This window comes from Aethina tumida, chromosome 1, assembly GCF_024364675.1.
Source record: "Aethina tumida isolate Nest 87 chromosome 1, icAetTumi1.1, whole genome shotgun sequence".
NCBI classification, from domain to species: Eukaryota; Metazoa; Arthropoda; class Insecta; order Coleoptera; family Nitidulidae; genus Aethina; species Aethina tumida.
The window spans coordinates 74,241,995-74,261,002 of NC_065435.1; the positions used below are offsets into that span (position 1 = coordinate 74,241,995).

Here is a 19,008-nt window from a genome sequence, read left to right on the forward strand (position 1 = left end):
ATGCTGGTTTGCGGTGTGCGTTGTTTTATAGCGTAGTAGACGACGATGGAATGATGCACCGCGGAAAAGTTTCAATGTGGGATACTGTTCACGATTTAATATGCTAATTTAAAATGTAATAATTTATTTTTTGTTGTTTTGCAACATTTTTATAAGAAGCAATTTACTACATATTTTTATTTACTGGAATAACAATTGTTTAAAACAATAATTTAATGCTTAAGCGTTAATAAAATAATTCAAATTAAATAGGATAGTGCAGAAGAAAATATAGTGTACGAGGAACTTAAAATTAACCATAAAACATAATTAATATATTATATTTTTACAATAAATGTACTTCATTAAAATTGATTTTGTGATATTTTCTTATATAAAATGTATTAATTATGATAAGACTTTTAATATGACTGAACATATTTATCTTTATGAAACCATTGATATAAAATAGAGGGTGTTACAAAATTTGACATATAAATTTTAAGGGGGTATCCTTTGAGACAAAATAATATTTTCACCTCCCCCAAGCTATACTCACTCAATATTAATCTAGAAAAATAGATTGAAATTGTAACAACAATTACGGATTAAAACATCTGAAAATTCCATACTTCTTCCTTCTTCATGTCTTCCTCCTGCTATGATACATATGTGATAATCTTTTTTGCATGGAACGTCGCACACCTTCTAAACTGCCTGTTTATTATAGCGGACGATCTGGACCCAAAAGCTCTGGTCTCTCCTCATAACCACACTTCCAACATTTGTTTTATTCTAATTGTTGTTTATTAATTCTTTGTTTTATTTGTTTCGTATTTTAAAAATATTCTCACGATATTCTCACAAGATGGTCTAGATTTCTCGATGTAAACATAAAAGTTCAGTCGATAATTATTTGATTGGATAATTGTATCCTCCTTTTCAAATAACTATGTATTAAAAATTAAAGATAGCATAGCTGTTAAAATGCATTTTTGAACATCTGGACTGTTTAATGTTGTTCAGTTTAAGGAAATATCAAGGATTGAACTTTTGATCACGTTATTATTAGAACTACCTACATTTCTACGACTTAATAATTTATTCGTACCAAAAAAAGACAAATAATATCTCATCCAAGTTTTGAGGTTGTTGCTTTATTATTTTATCCTGAATATTTCAGACTTAATTACCTGGTATTTAGTTCACCTGTTTCCTTTAACAAAAACGAAAGTGGTTATTTTTTATTCAGTAATTACTGTCCTTGTTTTAATGTTTCGAACCAATATTTCTGTCTTTTATATTTAACCATTGAGTTGGTCAGTTTTATTTATGAATTATTTAACATAATCGTTGTTTTAAAACCCCAGAATACGAATACGAATATGAATAAATATAATTCAACGAAACAACACACGTTCAATATTTCTAAAGGTTGCGATTCCATACGACCAACATACAGATTGATGTAAATTATATCAACCTTGCATTAAACCATTGTAGACACCGATTCCAGCATATTAATTAAAAGAAAATGTGCTTAAACGTTATTTTCATCCTTGCGACGTCACGAAATCCAGGGTCGCAGATACGAATCGAAATTGTGCTGGTTCTTAAAAACCATTACTCGAATCCCCGGGTGGAACGAAATTTCACGTTTTCTTCACGGGTTCAAGGACGCAAAACGACGAATTTTGTTTTAAACTTCCAGCGGATGAAAAACACACGAGCACGTGATGTTTTTTCCAGCGCGTCGACGGAATAAATTTTAATTCGATAATGGCTTCGTTTCGTAACACAGTTTGTATATTCAGTTAGAGCGCGCTCGAGAATTATTATTTTTTTTAAAGAGGTAAAGATCACAACACAATGCAAACATGGGAGGAAACTTGGGCGTGTACGTCACGAACTCGATTTTCTTGCACAACTTATTCCATTTTGCATTTGCGTTTTACTTATTTAGTACATATTAACATTTTTTATTTCAACTTTTAATTGACGGAGTGTAGTTTGTCGTTTGATCAAGCGTTGAAGTCACTGAATTTTCGGCATGATTAATTATAAGCGGTGATGTGATTTAAAAAAAGTCAGTCAGGGTCTATTGAAATCTTTTAAGCCATATAAGTAAAAGCGTTGACAATTAGAATAATTAATTAATTGTAGGTAATTGAACGGAAGTCATTAGAATTGTTATTAAGGCATGTGGTTGACCGTCTTACATTTTACTTTCAATGCTTCGTTCATTTTTTAACGGGGACGAAAAACGAAAAAAAATAAAAAATCATTTTTTTTTTCTATAGTTTTCACCATTTTATATGATACTTTACAAATGTTACTATAAAATGAAATGTTAAAAAATTTATATGTACTTACATGCATTGGTGGCCAGAGAAATAGCACAAATTTTAAAATTAAAAATAGTGTTAAAGGAAACAATCTGTCCAGTACGTATGTAAAACATATAAACTAAAAGTTTAAGATGCTCCTGAAAAATGGTTAACAATGTTCTTAACAATAATCAAATAACACATAACCAGAGAAATAATACAAAATTTTGAAATTACATATGTATTTTGTGCTATTTCATAAAAGAAGTTAATTCAAATTTTGTCCAACCTGTATAAAAAATACATTTCAATATTTTATATTTTTTTTTGCCTCTAGAGAGAAGGTATATATATAATAATTGAATAGATGTTTAAATATTGCTGACGTCGCTACAAGCTTAAGATGCTTCCGAAAAATGATTCATAATATGATTAACAAATATGAACTAACACACTCACAATACACACTACAATAAAAAACGACGTAACAAAAAACAATCACCTTTTATGGACAGTCAAATCGGAAAATCAGTAAAGGAAATGTTTTCCTGTCTACCTGGCAAATAAAAAATGAATTAATTGTCTCATACAACATCAGTGTCTCAAATCTGCAAAAGAGATTTTAGTAAAGAAGCCACTGGTATCAGAAAAGAATATTCGAAGAAGTAAAGTTTACACATATATATATTATATATATAAAATAGATTAGCGACTGTTAATCTGTCTTTTTAGTTTGATTAAAACACTCACAATAATACGCTTTTTTACAACAAACGTACTTTACCCTCGACATCTAAAGCTTGACTGCCCGGTTCTTTCTTAAAAACTGCCCCGATTATCAAATATAAACCAATCCTTCAGATTTGTTTACAAAACAAAATAGTCTAAATAGATGTGAGCCCGTCGCATCGGTCCATCGGTGAAGATGATGACGTAAGCTAACATATATATATATATATATATATATATATATATATATATATATATATATAAATTATGAATTTACCTTCGAGTGATGAATACAAGTTCAATAAAATAAGATCAGATAGTAAACAATTCATTCATCGTCCTTAACAAAACACAAAATGAGAGATGTAATAGAATCATTTGCTAACAGTATTTTACTAGTCAAGATTTTTATGCATGCATAATCCGAAGCATACCACCAAAGTTGTTCAAAATAAGTTAAAAAGATAATCATGTTGAAGTTTTGAATAGGCCAAAGTAAAGGCTGGATTTAAATCAGTTGAAAATTTATCGAACGATATGAAGTCTCGATTAAAACACAACAAAAATCATTAAATTTAAATAAATTGTGGTTATTAATTAAGGAATTAATTTTAAATGACGTTGCCGATATTTCGTCGTATGACCACCGTTTATAGGCGGTTATAACGAACAAAGGATGACCAACAAAATATGAATATTTTTTATACTAAATTATTTAATAAATATATATTTTTTAAATGTGTAATATTTTTGTGAGCAGCCACTTTGCACATTTATTTTGTTTTAGGTACAAAAAGAATAAATGTAGAAACAGTGTAATTATTTTAAATAAAATATAAAATATTTCTTTAAATTATTCAATAAATCAATCAATTGAACTCAATTGGACTTTTTGACATTTTTGTTAATAGAATTTAATTCAATCTTTGTTTAATTGAAGTTCCATTTATGCTTTTTTTTTAACACCACACCCAAATAGTAAAAAGATTTATACAAAGTGGTTCACAATTTAACAAAAAATTTTAACCATATTCATATTTTTTTAAAATGAACTTCTTATGTATCAGTGGGTATGTGGTTAACATTTTTCGGAAAAGTTGTTAACACCTTGTATATATATTTAAAAAATATATGATAAATCAACTACTTATGCAACAGCGAGTATGTGATTAAAATTTGTCGGATAAGTTACGAAACACCCTGTATATTTTCCCTGTAAACTAGTGTAAAAACAAAGTTAAAAAAATGGTTCAAATTACGTAAATTAAAATCAAATCAAAAATAGTGAAGTTCAAAAAATTTCTTATGAAATATAAATGCAAAAATGAAAATTATAATTATTATTTAAAAATTCATTCAACTTGGAAAAAGAAATTAATTTGCTCAAAAAAATTTTAAAATAAACACAAATACTATTTCACAACCAATAACTGTTAAGTCTTTTATACTTTTTTCTAAATTTACATATATAAAATTAATAAAAACTCAATTACATATACACTATTAATTCTTATATCTAAACTTATTTGCTTTATTGTTAAAATATTATTAAACTAATCAAACAGTTTTGTATTTTTTACCTATATCTAAAAACTGATATGACATGTTTACATTTAATAAAAAATACAAATAATTTATTTTACAATCATTATTAGAATAACTTTTCAATTTTATTCAATTTTCATTATGAACATATTTAATATTTTAAAGTAATTCTTTTTTTTCTAATTTTGTTATACATATTTAAAATCAACAAAAATTTATTAACAGTTTTAGTCATTATATTTAAATTTATTGCTATTTGGTTTGTAGTGTAAAGAGGTGTAAATTAATCGAAATTTTTTTTAACACGTTGAAGACCGCATGCCCACCATCACTACACAACAACACTACCGACCCCCGCATGCTTACGGGTGGGCACACTACATGTTTTACGTGACTGTTTGTACACGAGGGTATGCTTTAAATACAATTTATGTACAATAGAGATACCGTAAATCTAGGGATTAAATAATAACTACCTCAAATTATTGTACACTAAAAAGATTTAAAGAATAATATACGCTATTAACAATAAGAAAAATGCTGGCCCATGTGTGACAAATACGATTTTGCAATGCGTTTTAAAATTTCTTAACCTAATTATAGGAATTGTTATAAAAAAAGTTTACATTTAATAAAAAGACTTTTTAATAGTTTTTATTGAGCTATAAATATACGTAAAATATTTTTTAATGCTTTATAATTATTTTATTACAACCTTTTTTCTATATCTTTATTTTTAAAAGACAATTTATATAACTTTTTGAAAAGAAACTAGAACAATTTAACAAGTTTAACACCTAAATGCATAAGAGTAACTTGTTAACTGTATTATTTAAAACGTAAAACTATTTTCCATTTCTAGATGATTAATGAAATTGCACAATCGAAGGTTGAATAATAATCGGAAAGTACAACTATATAATTTTTTCATTCATCCTATACGCAACAAATTATTAAACGTTCATATCACATAATTACATATCGCAGAAATATTTTAGTTTATCGTCATTTTTTTCTTTTCTGACATTTATATATTTTTATAAATGAATTTTATCCTAAAAAATTTTGAATCAACAATAAATAAAATGTTTAGTATAAATTTCTTCCTATTTATGTAATAATCGACCTTGGCATCGATAATTTCAAGTTTAAAGGTAATAAATTAATTCAATGTTCAGCACATCAATTAAGTTAGTCACGATTATTTATAAATAAGTAATAACCATAGTATTATTTGCACACTCGAAACAGATTTTATTTAGTCTTTATGAGCAATTATTTACTACTTATTGCATCCTGTTTTAAATGTTTATTGTGTGTATTTTATTGGATTTTTATTCCATTTTTAAAATACAATTTCTAAATACCTATCTGTTATAACCACTTGTGTAAAGGTGTTTGGTAAATTTGTTATTTATAAGATAAATTATCAACTTTAACCGCCAAGGCTATATTTTAAATTAAACTCAAACGAATAATGAAACATCATGTGTTGTTGGGGATTTTAACGTACATGTATCAAATAATAAATTAGCGTTAATTACATAAACCACAAATTTACAAAATGAAACAAACCACAAATAATATTAATTTTATTCCCCATATTTTGGTATTAAAATGTCAAATTTAGAAAAATCAATCTCATACCCATTTTTATATCTGTTAATAGACATCATATTTTCGAAGTTAGCTTCGAGAACGATTTCTTCGATCGTGTAACTGGTCCTGCCCTGCGTGGTTTGACCGGTACTGTCAACGTCTCCTTCCAAAACTACCACGATCTCGAATTGATCTTTGTTGGTTTGTAATTGGTATAAAGGTGAATGCTCGTCGATTTCGTGTACCATCACCAAAGGCCAACTGAAAAAAAAATCACCACAGCAACCATCAGCTTTTAGCTTCAACTCCTTTTGTTGTCCCTTCAACGTCTCTCCTTCTGCCGTCAGTTCTGTGTGCACGTAAAACGCTCTGCATGACGGATTAGACACGTAACTCTTCCTAATGTCTCCGATCCTGAACATAAAATACTTCACGTCATTTCTCGTGGTGATAACGGCACGTTTCGAGAACATCATGGTTGTGCTGCGAAACTTTGGCAACGTCATCTTAGCGAAAATGATGGCGGCCATGAAGCCTTGCATTATAAAACCGACGATACACTGGATTATGTTCACGAAAATCGCCTCAGAACACTCTTCGGTCGGAGCCCTGATTCCGTAACCCACCGTGTGTTGAGCCTCGATGCTGAACAGAAAACAGGAGGCGAAATTGTACATCTCATAAATGCAGGGGGTGTGATTGGAGGCTTCTTGCAACTCGGGCAGGTGGTTCGGATCGAAATCGCCGTGTGCATCACATATCACCCAGTAGAGTGCCCCAAATGCACACCAAGACGACAATAAAATTATTAAGTAGAGGAACAGGGTGGAGCACCAAGACGAGTCTATTAGTTTGTTGTAGCTCCAATAAAAATCCATTTGGTTTTGTTGAATATTACACTGACCGTTCTTTCGGATGATTCTGTGATGATTCATTTTTAGCTAACTAAAAACTACCACATTTTAAATTGTATGTACTTCGTTTTGATGTTTTATCATAACTGTAACCTATTTTCATTCTACACGTTGCTACAGTTGCAAATCCTTTACAAACATGTCACTCATTTTGTTGTTGTTAACCGGATTTTTCTTGCATACTGATTATCTTTCTTTTTGTCACAGTTTGTATCTGATTGTTGTTAAAACCACTTCGTTATAACAATTTTGACCCTTTTTATGTTAATATTTTTATTTCAGTGAAAGTAGCAACCGTATTGTGTTGCTAAAGATTATTTTCAAGATGAAATATTGTGGATTTATTATTTAGTTAAGTATAATTCGGATTTGTAATAAGAAAGTATAATTTAACAATTTACATTGTGCGTTGTGTATTTTTATACATTGTAAACAATCGTGAAAATTCAACAAATTTTCCATTATTTTTATCAGACTTGATTTAATTAAGTACATCATAATACCCACCACAACGGTAGCGGTATTAAACTGTCTGTGTAAAGGTTATAACCAAATATTTACTAATACATTTACGCAGTACCAGTACTATATAAAAATAAAAATTCTTCTTTAATCTTGAATTTTATTATGTTCATACGGGTGGAGTCATGGACATTCAACAAGCACAAAAAACAGATAAGTACGTCCTTTGATATTACTAAATTAGTATAATTCTTACTTTTAAACGTGCGTTTTAGAATTGTCCAAATGGGCGATGAAGAGGGACATCTTGTTCTATCACCAAGTGGTAAAGTAAACGTGCAACAATCCTCCACAGAGCCAGTCCTCAACTTCTTAGACTATCACAGATTGGTCAACGCCTCTTGGCCGGAAACCCTAGTGGTCTTCTTATCTGTAGTCATTTCATCTTTCTTTATCTTCGGAACATTGTATTGGCTGATCTGCCAGTCCCACGGCGACTTCGAGTCCGACCATCTACCCGAAATGCAAAAATCATCGAATTTTACTCCCTGCATCTACCACATGTACAACTACGCGTCCTGCATACTCTTCAGCATTGAAACTCAGTACAAAGTGGCGTACGGGATCAAAGCGACCACAGACGAGTGTCCGGAGGCGATTTTCGTCAACGCAGTGGAGTGTTTAATCGGTTTGGTCATACAGGGGTTCATGAGTGCCATCATCTTCTCCAAGATGACTAAACCGAAGCTGAGATCGAACACATTATTGTTCTCGAAGAATGCTCTCTTAACAGTGGATCAAGGGGTACCGTATTTTAAATTTAGAATAGGTGATCTTAGAGAAAATCATATTTTTAACGTGTCTTGCCGAGCTGTATATGTGGCTAGGCATACAAGAACAAGAGAAGGTGACGTTATCAGTTATCAACAAACACTTTTAGATTTAAAATCGGATGGTTGCAAGGATAACATGTTCTTTAATTGGCCGTTAGTGATGTCGCATAAGATCACCAATGAATCACCACTGCATGGATACATTTTCGGCACGAATAAAGATAGATTTGAAGTGATAGTTGTACTGGAAGGTATCATGCAAAGCACCGGACTTGTTACCCAAGATATGACCGGATATTTAGCTGAGGATATTGTTCTTGGGAGGGAGTTTGCTAATATGACAACTTTTAAAAAGGATAAGAATGAGTTTGAGATTGATTTTTCCAAGTTTGATACTATTTTAGGAATTATAAAATGACTCGAAATAATTTTTTTGAAGAATAAAGCTAATAAAGGTTTTACACATGTTTATTTTTGATACAATTTAGTGAGTGATGGTCAAAAATTGACACAACGCTTATATTTACACTCTAAAATGGTTATGGTTAAGTACCTGGTATAAAAATAAATACTTACAACGCAAATAAAAAAGAAATAAGGTATAAAAATAAAAAATAATTACAAATCAGAAAAGTAAAATTGGACATATTTGGATTATGGTCTACATGGATAAAACTTATTAAAATCTAGTCAATAATTTAATTTTATAGCTATCACAAACACCTTTTAGAATTTCACACAGCCCTTTATATTCGACTATCCAGGAAACAAGCCAAAATTGTGATGCATTACAACATACTAACTTTAATAATACTTTTTTTGCATTTATAACATCCATGTGGATATTTTGTATAGAATACCACGAAATATCATACAAAATATATACATTTAAAAGTAGTTTATGAAATCATCGACCAGCGACAATTTAACTAAACCTAACAATATTTAAGCGCTTTAAATAACTAGATAGATATACATTTAAACAACACTTTTGCAGCGTCTAAACTGGAATGGCGCTGCCATTCTTCAGTGGAACAGTTTCTTCAGGCGCTGTTACAGTTACTGGAATGGGACAGGGCTTCATTTCTATATGGCCATCGTCCAAGGACATGGAATCCATACTGGACAGTGTATCGCTGGAATGCGAGCGAATTGAGGGGAACATTCCTGGTCTTATATCTGAAAAATATTTTACTTCATCAATCCATTATTTAGTTTTATAGACACGCTACATAAGCAAAAATAAAATAAATACACAAACGAAAATAAGAAGCAACTAATGGGCAAGATATGACATCGATCTTACCATTAATTTGCAAGTAATTTCTGTCAGTTTCTGTAAAGGAAATGTTTGAACATGTATTTTAATTCTAGACATTTAAAAATGTAACATCTAAATACAAAGTAACTAACCAAGATCGTTGTTGAAGATGGCTCTGTGCTCATCTAATTCTCGAGCACTGCAAAGTGGGGTGTCCACCTCCACGGTGTTGTTGAAGAGAGCGTAATCCACCTCGTACTCTCCAGAATCCTTCTTGAACTGAATTAGAGATTGGAATCTATGTCCCCACAATATTTCCGACGGCAAATAACTGGATCTTGCTTGTGTTGTCATACCGGTAGATTCAATTACACCCTCTGTTAAAAAATTATGGTTTATGGATGGATTATACAATAAAAATCAATTTCTTGCCTAATATTACAACGATTTCGAACCGCTCCCTCAGAAGATCTGTGGCTGACATATTATACAAGGGGGAGTTTTTATCAATTTTATGAACAATTGTAGTGGGCCAGATGAAAAAGATCTTGTCTTCCTCACCATCACCGCCAACCTAAACAATACGATTTTTAAATTGTGAAAACCACTGTCAGACTTTCCGAAGAGAAAGCCAAACAGCTCGTAATAAGTCAGCAAAAGCATTATACTCACGCCCAGCACTTACTTTATCCCTTACCTTCAGTTCAGTTTGGAAGAACGGCAGACTCTCCCCCTCTTTGGTGATCTTGTGCTTGATCAACTGCGCTCTCACATGCGCTTCGATGATGTGACTCTTCCTCATGTCCCCGACCCTGAACATCAAGCACGGTACCCCGTCCCTCTGGCTTATCAACGCGTTCCTGGAGAACATCAGCGTTTGGGTACGTTTCTGGGGACGAGATAATTTTGCGAACACCACCCCGACCATAAACGCCTGCGTTATGACGCCCACAATGCTCTGGGTGCACATCACGAAAATCGCCTCGGGACATTCCTCTGTTATCGTACGGCCGCCAAAGCCAATCGTGTGTTGAGTCTCCACGCTAAACAGGAAGCAGGATGTGAAGCTGTAGATGTTGGTGATGCAAGGCACGAACTCCGTATCGTTGCCAGCCTAAAAATCAATTGATAATTGTTGTTACTGCTTAAGAAGGGATAATTACCGTGTGCTCTTGGTTGAGGTCGCCGTGTGTAAACACAATTAGCCACCAGACGATGGCGAACAACAGCCAGGACAGGAGGAAGTTAAGGGAGAAGACAGCTAGCGTCCAGCGCCATTGTGCGTCTACCAGAGTTGTAAAAATGTCCTACAATGAAACGATACATTGAAAATGAGTTGAGGAAGTTATTGGAATTTGTTATCACCTGCAAATACCTCCTACGTCTTTTGGCCACGTTCCCTTGGACGACGTTGCAGTCGCCATGTTTGAAGACTACACGTTTCCTCTGCCTTCTTGCATTAAACCTTGATTGCCTGTATCTAGAAAATTGATTAAAAACACGTGTTGTAATTTATACTACTACCTGACGTCATTGGTTGTTCTTGCTAATATATGGAAATCTTAAGTTATTGTATGAGTGAGTCATGGTTAATATTAATTAACTTATTGACTTGTATGCAAATAAAACAAACACATTGTCGTGATTCATAACAAAAAACACCGTTTTCAGATAAACATTACCGTGTTTAATTTTTTGGTAGAGTTGATTTTCTAAGGTCATACATCGCAAATATTATAATGTTTATTTGCCACGTGTAAGGTTGTAAAAACTTGTTGTTGGACATTTAATATTTAATTTCTAAGAGTTTATGTTTTGGCTGGAATAATTTCATGTTTCCAAGTGTCCCAACTATTTTAATTCCACGAACAATCATACTATTGCTTTATAAATAGTTGGCAGCAAATCAACTTATATTTTTACGATGCACTTGTTGCCGTCAATAAAAAAATATTGTGCGTTACATCAATATCACATTCATTTTATTTATTAAGATTAATTCCAATTATGATTAATCAATTTTCGTATCGATTCCTGGATTATTAGCTTTCTTTATTTTTGTTTGTAAGATAAAACTAAACTCATGCGATTTATAAATAGTTATTTAGTTTGATATTTGTATAATTAAATTTATTTAAAAGTAAAACGTCAAATTATTTATCAACAATCATAAGTTTGGGATTAAAATGTTTCAACATGATTATCAGTATCGTTTTGTTGATTTCGTACTTATTTATAGCTTGAATAGGAAAATTTCGTTTTGAAAATTTCAAAAATCACCTTGTCCAAGTGTGCGCCCAAGCTTCCTCCCCAGAAGAGCTGGCTTTGAAGGCCAGCATGGACATTTGGGACAGACACCTCCTGATATTCGCCATCGACCCCATCGGAGTCATGAATCACCAACCCCCTTCAACGTTTATCACTGAATCACGCGGACGGGACAACAAATCACCCACAAAACACAACAGTCGAACGGACGGTTTAGTTTGATCTCTAACATCGTGCACTAGTTTCCAATCTGGACCTTCTGGATCTTGTAAACAATATGCATCGAATCATAGGTCAAGATAACAAAGATTGTGCTAAATTACAATGACATGGTCACCTTGTTCTTTGACCATTGTTGCAGTACGGTACTTTTATACAGGCAGTTTCGTACTGATTTTAATTCTATATCTCAAACCGTGGTGAGATTAATGTTAACGCTTATCTAAATCCATTACATGCTGTGGTTTATCTTTCGCAACGTACACAACCTTTTTTCATACAAAAATGTTTTTTGACCGCATTCAAAACTTGTACAGGATTGGAAATAAATTTTGCAAATCACTGCCTCTGGAACCAACCACTAAAAATACACTGTTAATCGCACCACGCGATTTGACGTAGGTTCTTGTTTATGTGAAAAAAACATAATATAAACCACTTATATGTGTTTGTCGACACTGTATCTGTGTTTCATCAACAATGAACGGCTATTTCGTGGTCGGGCTTTTAAAATTCATGATAAGCAGGTTGTAAAAGCGACCATTCGTTAAAATCGCACCGTTTTAATTATGCGCGCCGATAAAATACTAATTGAAAATTCTAGTTAATAACTTTGAATCTACGAAATGAAGCACTAACTTTGCATGAGCCGTGTTATCATGGCGATAGGTCGCGTACTAAATCGAAAATATTTACCAGACGTTTAAAGTGCAAATGAATTTTTGGCTCGCGACATCGATTCTATTTTAATTAAAACAAATCGTCGCGTATTATTTTAATATGAAAGCGCCATATGTCGTGCAGGTAACACGCTCGAACAATTTGCTACCAATAAATTTCGCATGACGTCGGTATGACATATGGCTCACAATCGGTGATGAAGTGATTAACTCTCTGTTTATGCGATCTGTCAAAATAATAATAATGGAATAGAATAGTAAATCAAGTTTCCAGTACAACTAACAAAGGAGCGTTAAGCTTGCAAGAGTTATAGTTTTTCCTAAATAAGAATAATAGTGGAGGCGTACGTAAATCAGGATTTTGTTTCTAATACAAAGAAGAGCTAACAACGTTAATGCAAATATAAACTATTTAAAACATTTCCCTTTTTTAATTTTGTTATCTCCTATTGATACTGGAAACAAATCTTGATTTACTCCTCCATTATCATTTTTATTTAATTTATTAAAAAAACGTTAAAGCAAAGAGTTAACCAAATCAAAGTTTGTTTCAAACACAAATGAGAATTTAAATGTACGTCACAGTTGTTTTAATGTTTTCTTAAATTAAAATACTAGTAGAGAAGTAAGGGAAAAATTGTTTCCATCACAAATAATAATAATAAATTTGATTGCAACATAAATTATTAAAATTAAAAACTAAATATAAGTTATCATAATTAGATAATTTGCATTTGCTTTTTTATTTTGTTAACTCTTGATTTGATTAACTCCTTGTTTTTAATTTTTCTTAAATAAAAATGGAGGACTAAATCAGTCTACGCCAACTATTGAATTTAAATAGGCAATTAAAATCTCGCTAATGAGGCAACATTTTTGGACGCATTTAGCATTTTATGCACCGCCAAAAATAACATTTCAACCGGGTACTTTTTCCGCACTTGACCCAGTTATCGTTTATGCCCTAACTCGCCTTGAACTCTTTACTTTACCTGCTCCAAACGTGATTGGGGGCATCCTTCGAGCTGGCAGTGATCGAGAGCCTGAGCCTGTTGATGGACCCCAACAAACTGTTGTCAGAACGTCTTCTGTTTCCTAATTTCTGGTTACCATTGATTTGGGCAGAGTTCAATATCAGATTCGGTGCCGACTTGTTACCCAACAACCTAAATTCACACGGATTAATAGTTATAAATTGTTACACGGATTTTTTGTGGTCACCTTTGGAATTGATCCCGGTTCCTAGCGCCTTTCGTCTCGTTTTCCACGCGATACTCGTTCTGCATAACTTGGGTGTTGCGCATCTCACTGATCCATAGTGCTGATTGAATCACAGTTTTTTATTTGTTTTAATATCACAGAAATGTTTCTTGGTTTGTCACTCAGATCGAACCTAAAAGTATACCTATATATACATATATATGAAAGCGCATAATAAAATCTGATCTGAATCAGTGCAAACAACAATTGCGAAAATAATTAGTTAATTAGTATGACGTAAACAGTTGTGGGTGGTATTTTGATGGATTTCGATTTTCCAACTGTGACAACGGTATGTAATATAAATTTTCATGCTACGCGACGTAAAACCTTGGAAGCACAATCACCATACAATAACAATTATTTCTATATCGTGTGTGATAATTAACTAATGTTAATTTTAATGCGCCGTTTAATTTTGATATTTGTACGCCACTGCAAAATGAAGATATTAAAGGTTGATGTCGCAGGATACCATTGAAAATCAAATAACGTACGTGTGATGTTATTTTTTCTGCTTATTCCTCAATTAAGGTGCCATTTTCAGAGGAAATTTGCCTTATTACGTGGCATGATTAATGGACTTTGATTAGATGTGTTTAAAATTCATAATTGTCATTTAACGCTCCTTTTTCAGTGGTTTGTTGGACAATTGTGTCAATGACATTTTCTTTAACTTTTGCACATTATTCTGTTAACTGTATTTATTTTGACACAAGAAAATCGTTTGGTTTAACAGGAAATTAACACCTACACTAATTTAAATCCAGAATGTTTGCAATTGTATAATAATTTAGCCAGACAACATATTTATTATATGACAGATTCGTTTTATTCAAATTTGGGTTAATGACCAAATTATTTCAGCTGTTGAAGATAATAATATAATTATTTAATTTTCAAATTTGCCAATTTATTTTTATTTTTTAACACTGCACTTTGTTATTTAAACCTTGAATCATGTAATTTTATTATTTATTATGTAAAAACAGCTATTAATAGAACATTAAAAATTTTTTAGAAAGAACATCAAAATAATGTTCCATTAATCTACTTACAAAACTTAGACATATCCATAATATTTATTCAAATAATGATTGAAACTCATAAAAACATACTGGATTTTCCATTAAAATTACAAAATTCTTAGATATCTTCAATGGAATTTTGACCTTCCAGTAAAATAACATTTTTAGAAGCATATTAATATCACCGGAATCCCAAATCTAAATTTAAGATGGGTTGCATAAACGTATTTCCCCTTTGAAACACAGACAAATAAATGAACATGGAATGATGTAACAAGAAATGGAAAAAAATGCAACAAGACATAGATTACAATTATCTGGCGCCTTAGTTTTTCCTTGAAATAGATTATTCATAAAAATAACTGATACAATCATAATGTACAACTTATCGATTTGAAATAGAAATTTTAGAAAAATTGACCAGGCGCCAATATACATAAAGTGCCTATCAACTATGAATTATTTATAATGGATATGTCTGTTTGGATTTGTGACAGAATTGTTTGTTTTATCTCTTTACAATTGAAACATTGTCGATCTGAAACAGTTATAACTGTTCTATTTCAGACTAGACCACTTTATCGAAACCGACTCACTTAAATTACATGAACCGTTCCAAAAATACTTGTTAAAAAAACAGATCTGTTTCCTATTTCAGTGGTTTACATGAAATGCAAAATTTATCAACGTGTTTCCGTTAGAAACGTAAATTGATTTCCTGGTTTGTCACTGATATTCCAAGGCGAAATTGCACGATATAGTTACTGTGTTTTGTGTCAATTATTTTTTCATTGTAATCGCATCATTATTAGATTTAACTCTTAATCACGATATTTAAAAAAAATCACGCCTAGCTGGTTTATCATAATTTATCTTATGCCAGGTAATCATTTAAATTAAAAAAATTAGATATAATATCTTAACGAAAATAACTCGACGTACTTGGAGATTTGACTTTGAAGTTATGTTTACTCGGTTTTATTTATATTTTAAATTTTAAGTAAAGATAGTAATCTATCTATATAATTCTGATTTATTTATATTTTATCCAAGTAAGAATTTATATTTTATCAACATTAAATTAGCAAAGTATTATTAATATTAATGAAAAGTTACATTACATTTTTAACAGAAAAAATCTTACTGACTTAAATTTATCAAAGAGCCTTATTAATATTAATTAAACTCTATATATTTTTATTGTCTCTTTTTAATTCGGTAGAGATTAAATAGATGAAATTTGTCACAAAACTTAATTTTTCCTGGGTTTTCAACAATTAAATTTAAAATTTTATCCATCTAAAAAGTTGTATTTTATAAAGATTATATTCTCAAATAACTTTATTAATATTAATTAAACTTTACACATTCATATTGTATGTTTTTAACTAAAATGAGATTATACAGATCAAATTATGTACTTTGGTGACAAGTAAAATAACGATTCCTCAATATTTCTCATACACTATTGACTTAAATTTGTATTTTTATCCACTTACACTGGTAATTTATAAAGATTATATTCTCAAAAAGATTTATTAATATTCATTAACCTTTATATAATTTTATCATCTAAAAAGTGTAAAGCTTTACTAATATTAACTAAATTTTACTCAGTCACATTGTACGTTTTTAATTAAAATGAGATTAAACAGATCAAATTTTTCTTAAAATAAATATGTATTTTTTATCATCTAAAGAGTCTACTTTAGTCATATAAAATATCTACGAATTCTCAATTTTTCTTAACTTAATACTATTATTAATCAAAACTTTACACATTTATGTTGAGTCTGAAGATTGACAGAATAAATTATACCCTAAGTGACAAAAATGAATTTTCTTAATTTCTGAACATATTTAAATTTGAAAATTTGTTACATGATCATATAACAATAGTTGAAGTAGTACATTTAAATGTACTCTAGTTAAATATAGATCTGGTTTAGAATTACAATGATCCTATTAATACACTGTTTTATAATTAGTTAAAAATATAAATACAATTACAAGTCACTGGTATTAGTTTTGTTGTTCACTCTTCCAGAAAATCCGATTTTAGATTTCCTGCCTCTGTTTATTTCGTATGATTCACTGGACTAAATAGAAACACAAACATGTGATTTATGAAAATAATTATTACCACAATCACATGGTTAATTAACGGATTTTAACCTTAAAAGAATAAAGGAAACACTCAAAAACATGGTAAATTGTTTTCCTTGAAACGGTTGTTATGACAACGCATTGAAGTGGTACTATTCGAACAACTAGCAAAGAATCAAAAAATTAAATAACTTATCAAACTGTAGTTATTTTTAGTCGTGCCCCCGAAAGATAAGAACGTTCGGGACCTACCAATTGGGTCACCGGAACATTCCTCAAGGAATTTTACCTGTTTTCCACAGCAGGAAATACGATGTCTCACAACGAATTAAGCACCATAAAGTGTTTATTTCTCTTGCACAAGTCCATTCTAACGAACTGAACACGTTCCATGGCGGGATCACTTTCAAATAACGAACCGGGATGATTATCTGAGCGCGGCGCCACGAACCGTTCGACACCGCGAATGTTCGCCAATTGTGCACATGTGGTACTCTACCAGACACGTGACGCTCCATTCATTCTCGTTCCCCCTTCTGACGCATCTTGACGACCGGTTTCTTACTCCAAATTTCGTTATTCGTCGGACAATGATGCAACGAAAGTTTTAAGAAAGAATATGCAGTCAAATTATCATAATAGATTATTTTTATTAATTTCGATTCACAAAACTGGTAATTTCATGGTTATTCATAATTGTTTATTCTACAATTTAATGTATATGTTATTAATCTGTACCTGTAATAACAATTCAGACTATAATTTGGAAAGCTAATCTAAATAAAAATTTCATCATTTGTCAAAATCAACTAAAATTTAAAAAATAATAGGTAAGCTTCAATCAATGTTCCGGGTTTTATCCAAATTGGGAGGCGAGTCCATGACCAACGATTTGTACTGCCTCTGGCTCAAGAAGATATCGGGCATCGAGACCCAGGCAGCCTCCTTGGTCGGCTTCTCTATCAAAAAGTTTTTGGGACTTCCCCGTCCAGTCTTGCTGTCCATGCCGATGATCTTGCCGGCGTAAACGCGTCCGTTCTCCCTATAGGACACCTCGCGATCCTTGAGCACGAACAGGTTACCCAGGATGTTGTTGCGAGCGACTTCTATCGATTCCTTGCTGTGGAGGAAGTAGATCTTGCACATGTCCGCCGTTTGATTAAGGATAATGCCCGGGTTGAAGCTGCCCGAGTTCAAAGCCAAGCATAAGCTTGAGTTTGTTTTGCTGTAAATAATGTTGGTTTAAATTTGGATGGTTTTAAACAGAACGAAAGTGGATTCCATAAATCAATTTTCGGATTGACGTCAGTGGTTGTATAGTGTTTATTGCGTGCTTAAAATATTAATTTTAGAAGAATTTTGATGGACTATTGACAACTTACAACCAATATGATTTTACTACTTACTTTAAATCGTTTCCGGGTGGCACAGTTTCATCTCGAAGCTTATCTTTTTTGAAATAATTGTAGTAAAGGGCCATCGGTGCATACATTATGGGCGAAATTTTGAAAAATTTTGTATTAACGATTTAAAAATGAAAAATGTGATAACTGACAGTTTCTCGATTTTGAATTTTATTGCACTAAATTGTTAAATGAAGGGGAATAGTTTCATTTTCTAGTTAAAAGGTTGCGCTGCAATCTATTTAAGTGCCGTCTATCTATCTTTTTCTGTTTTTAAGTATAAATTACACTTTTATTGTAGGTTGGAACATATTTCAGAAGTTTAAAAAAATAAAAATCTACTGTAATAATTTTTATAGTTTGGTCCATTTGAGAGCGGATACCCTCATAAAATT

The 19,008-nt window shown here is 31.5% G+C and overlaps 4 protein-coding genes across 10 annotated transcripts; 1 reads left to right on the top strand and 3 right to left on the bottom strand.

The window, feature by feature from the left end:
* Positions 1–6,136: 6,136 nt before the first annotated feature.
* LOC109602991 (ATP-sensitive inward rectifier potassium channel 12) lies at positions 6,137–7,309 on the bottom strand. Its single transcript, XM_020019442.2, has one exon. The coding sequence runs from the start codon at positions 7,112–7,114 to the stop codon at positions 6,173–6,175; it is 942 nt and encodes a 313-aa protein (XP_019875001.2). The 5' UTR covers positions 7,115–7,309; the 3' UTR covers positions 6,137–6,172.
* A 137-nt stretch (positions 7,310–7,446) lies between these two features.
* On the top strand, positions 7,447–8,855 carry LOC109604004 (G protein-activated inward rectifier potassium channel 4-like). Its single transcript, XM_020020512.2, has 2 exons — positions 7,447–7,772; positions 7,831–8,855. The coding sequence occupies exons 1-2, from the start codon at positions 7,741–7,743 to the stop codon at positions 8,804–8,806; spliced, it is 1,008 nt and encodes a 335-aa protein (XP_019876071.2). The 5' UTR covers positions 7,447–7,740; the 3' UTR covers positions 8,807–8,855.
* LOC109603992 (ATP-sensitive inward rectifier potassium channel 11) lies at positions 8,841–17,696 on the bottom strand. Of its 7 annotated transcripts, none has more exons than XM_049962005.1 (10): positions 17,500–17,696; positions 14,038–14,209; positions 13,809–13,982; positions 11,015–11,129; positions 10,813–10,956; positions 10,335–10,763; positions 10,082–10,223; positions 9,802–10,026; positions 9,695–9,724; positions 8,841–9,567 (listed from the first exon to the last, which is right to left on the bottom strand). In XM_049962005.1, the coding sequence occupies exons 2-10, from the start codon at positions 14,118–14,120 to the stop codon at positions 9,389–9,391; spliced, it is 1,521 nt and encodes a 506-aa protein (XP_049817962.1). In that variant the 5' UTR covers positions 14,121–14,209; positions 17,500–17,696; the 3' UTR covers positions 8,841–9,388. The 7 variants fall into 7 exon arrangements, with proteins under 7 accessions (XP_049817962.1, XP_049817965.1, XP_019876063.2 ...); XM_049962008.1 differs by having other exon boundaries at positions 14,038–14,221; XM_020020504.2 differs by having other exon boundaries at positions 10,347–10,763; positions 17,500–17,695.
* Positions 17,697–17,840: 144 nt separating this feature from the next.
* On the bottom strand, positions 17,841–18,804 carry LOC109603634 (uncharacterized). Its single transcript, XM_020020130.2, has 2 exons — positions 18,617–18,804; positions 17,841–18,435 (listed from the first exon to the last, which is right to left on the bottom strand). The coding sequence occupies exons 1-2, from the start codon at positions 18,700–18,702 to the stop codon at positions 18,048–18,050; spliced, it is 474 nt and encodes a 157-aa protein (XP_019875689.1). The 5' UTR covers positions 18,703–18,804; the 3' UTR covers positions 17,841–18,047.
* Between the last annotated feature and the right edge of the window lie 204 nt (positions 18,805–19,008).

Excerpts from the sequence above, each read along its gene's own strand:
- LOC109604004 (XM_020020512.2), top strand. The coding sequence starts at position 7,741 with ATGGACATTCAACAAGCACAAAAAACAGATAA. Across the intron at positions 7,773-7,830 it reads CAAGCACAAAAAACAGATAA|AATTGTCCAAATGGGCGATG; the intron begins GTACGTCCTTTG and ends CGTGCGTTTTAG.
- LOC109602991 (XM_020019442.2), bottom strand. The coding sequence starts at position 7,114 with ATGAATCATCACAGAATCATCCGAAAGAACGGTCAGTGTAATATTCAA.
- LOC109603634 (XM_020020130.2), bottom strand. The coding sequence starts at position 18,702 with ATGTATGCACCGATGGCCCTTTACTACAATTATTTCAAAAAAGATAAG. Across the intron at positions 18,436-18,616 it reads CCACCCGGAAACGATTTAAA|CAAAACAAACTCAAGCTTAT; the intron begins GTAAGTAGTAAA and ends CATTATTTACAG.
- LOC109603992 (XM_049962005.1), bottom strand. The coding sequence starts at position 14,120 with ATGCGCAACACCCAAGTTATGCAGAACGAGTATCGCGTGGAAAACGAG. Across the intron at positions 10,957-11,014 it reads GACGTAGGAGGTATTTGCAG|GACATTTTTACAACTCTGGT; the intron begins GTGATAACAAAT and ends GTTTCATTGTAG. Across the intron at positions 9,725-9,801 it reads CATCTTCAACAACGATCTTG|AAACTGACAGAAATTACTTG; the intron begins GTTAGTTACTTT and ends TTTCCTTTACAG.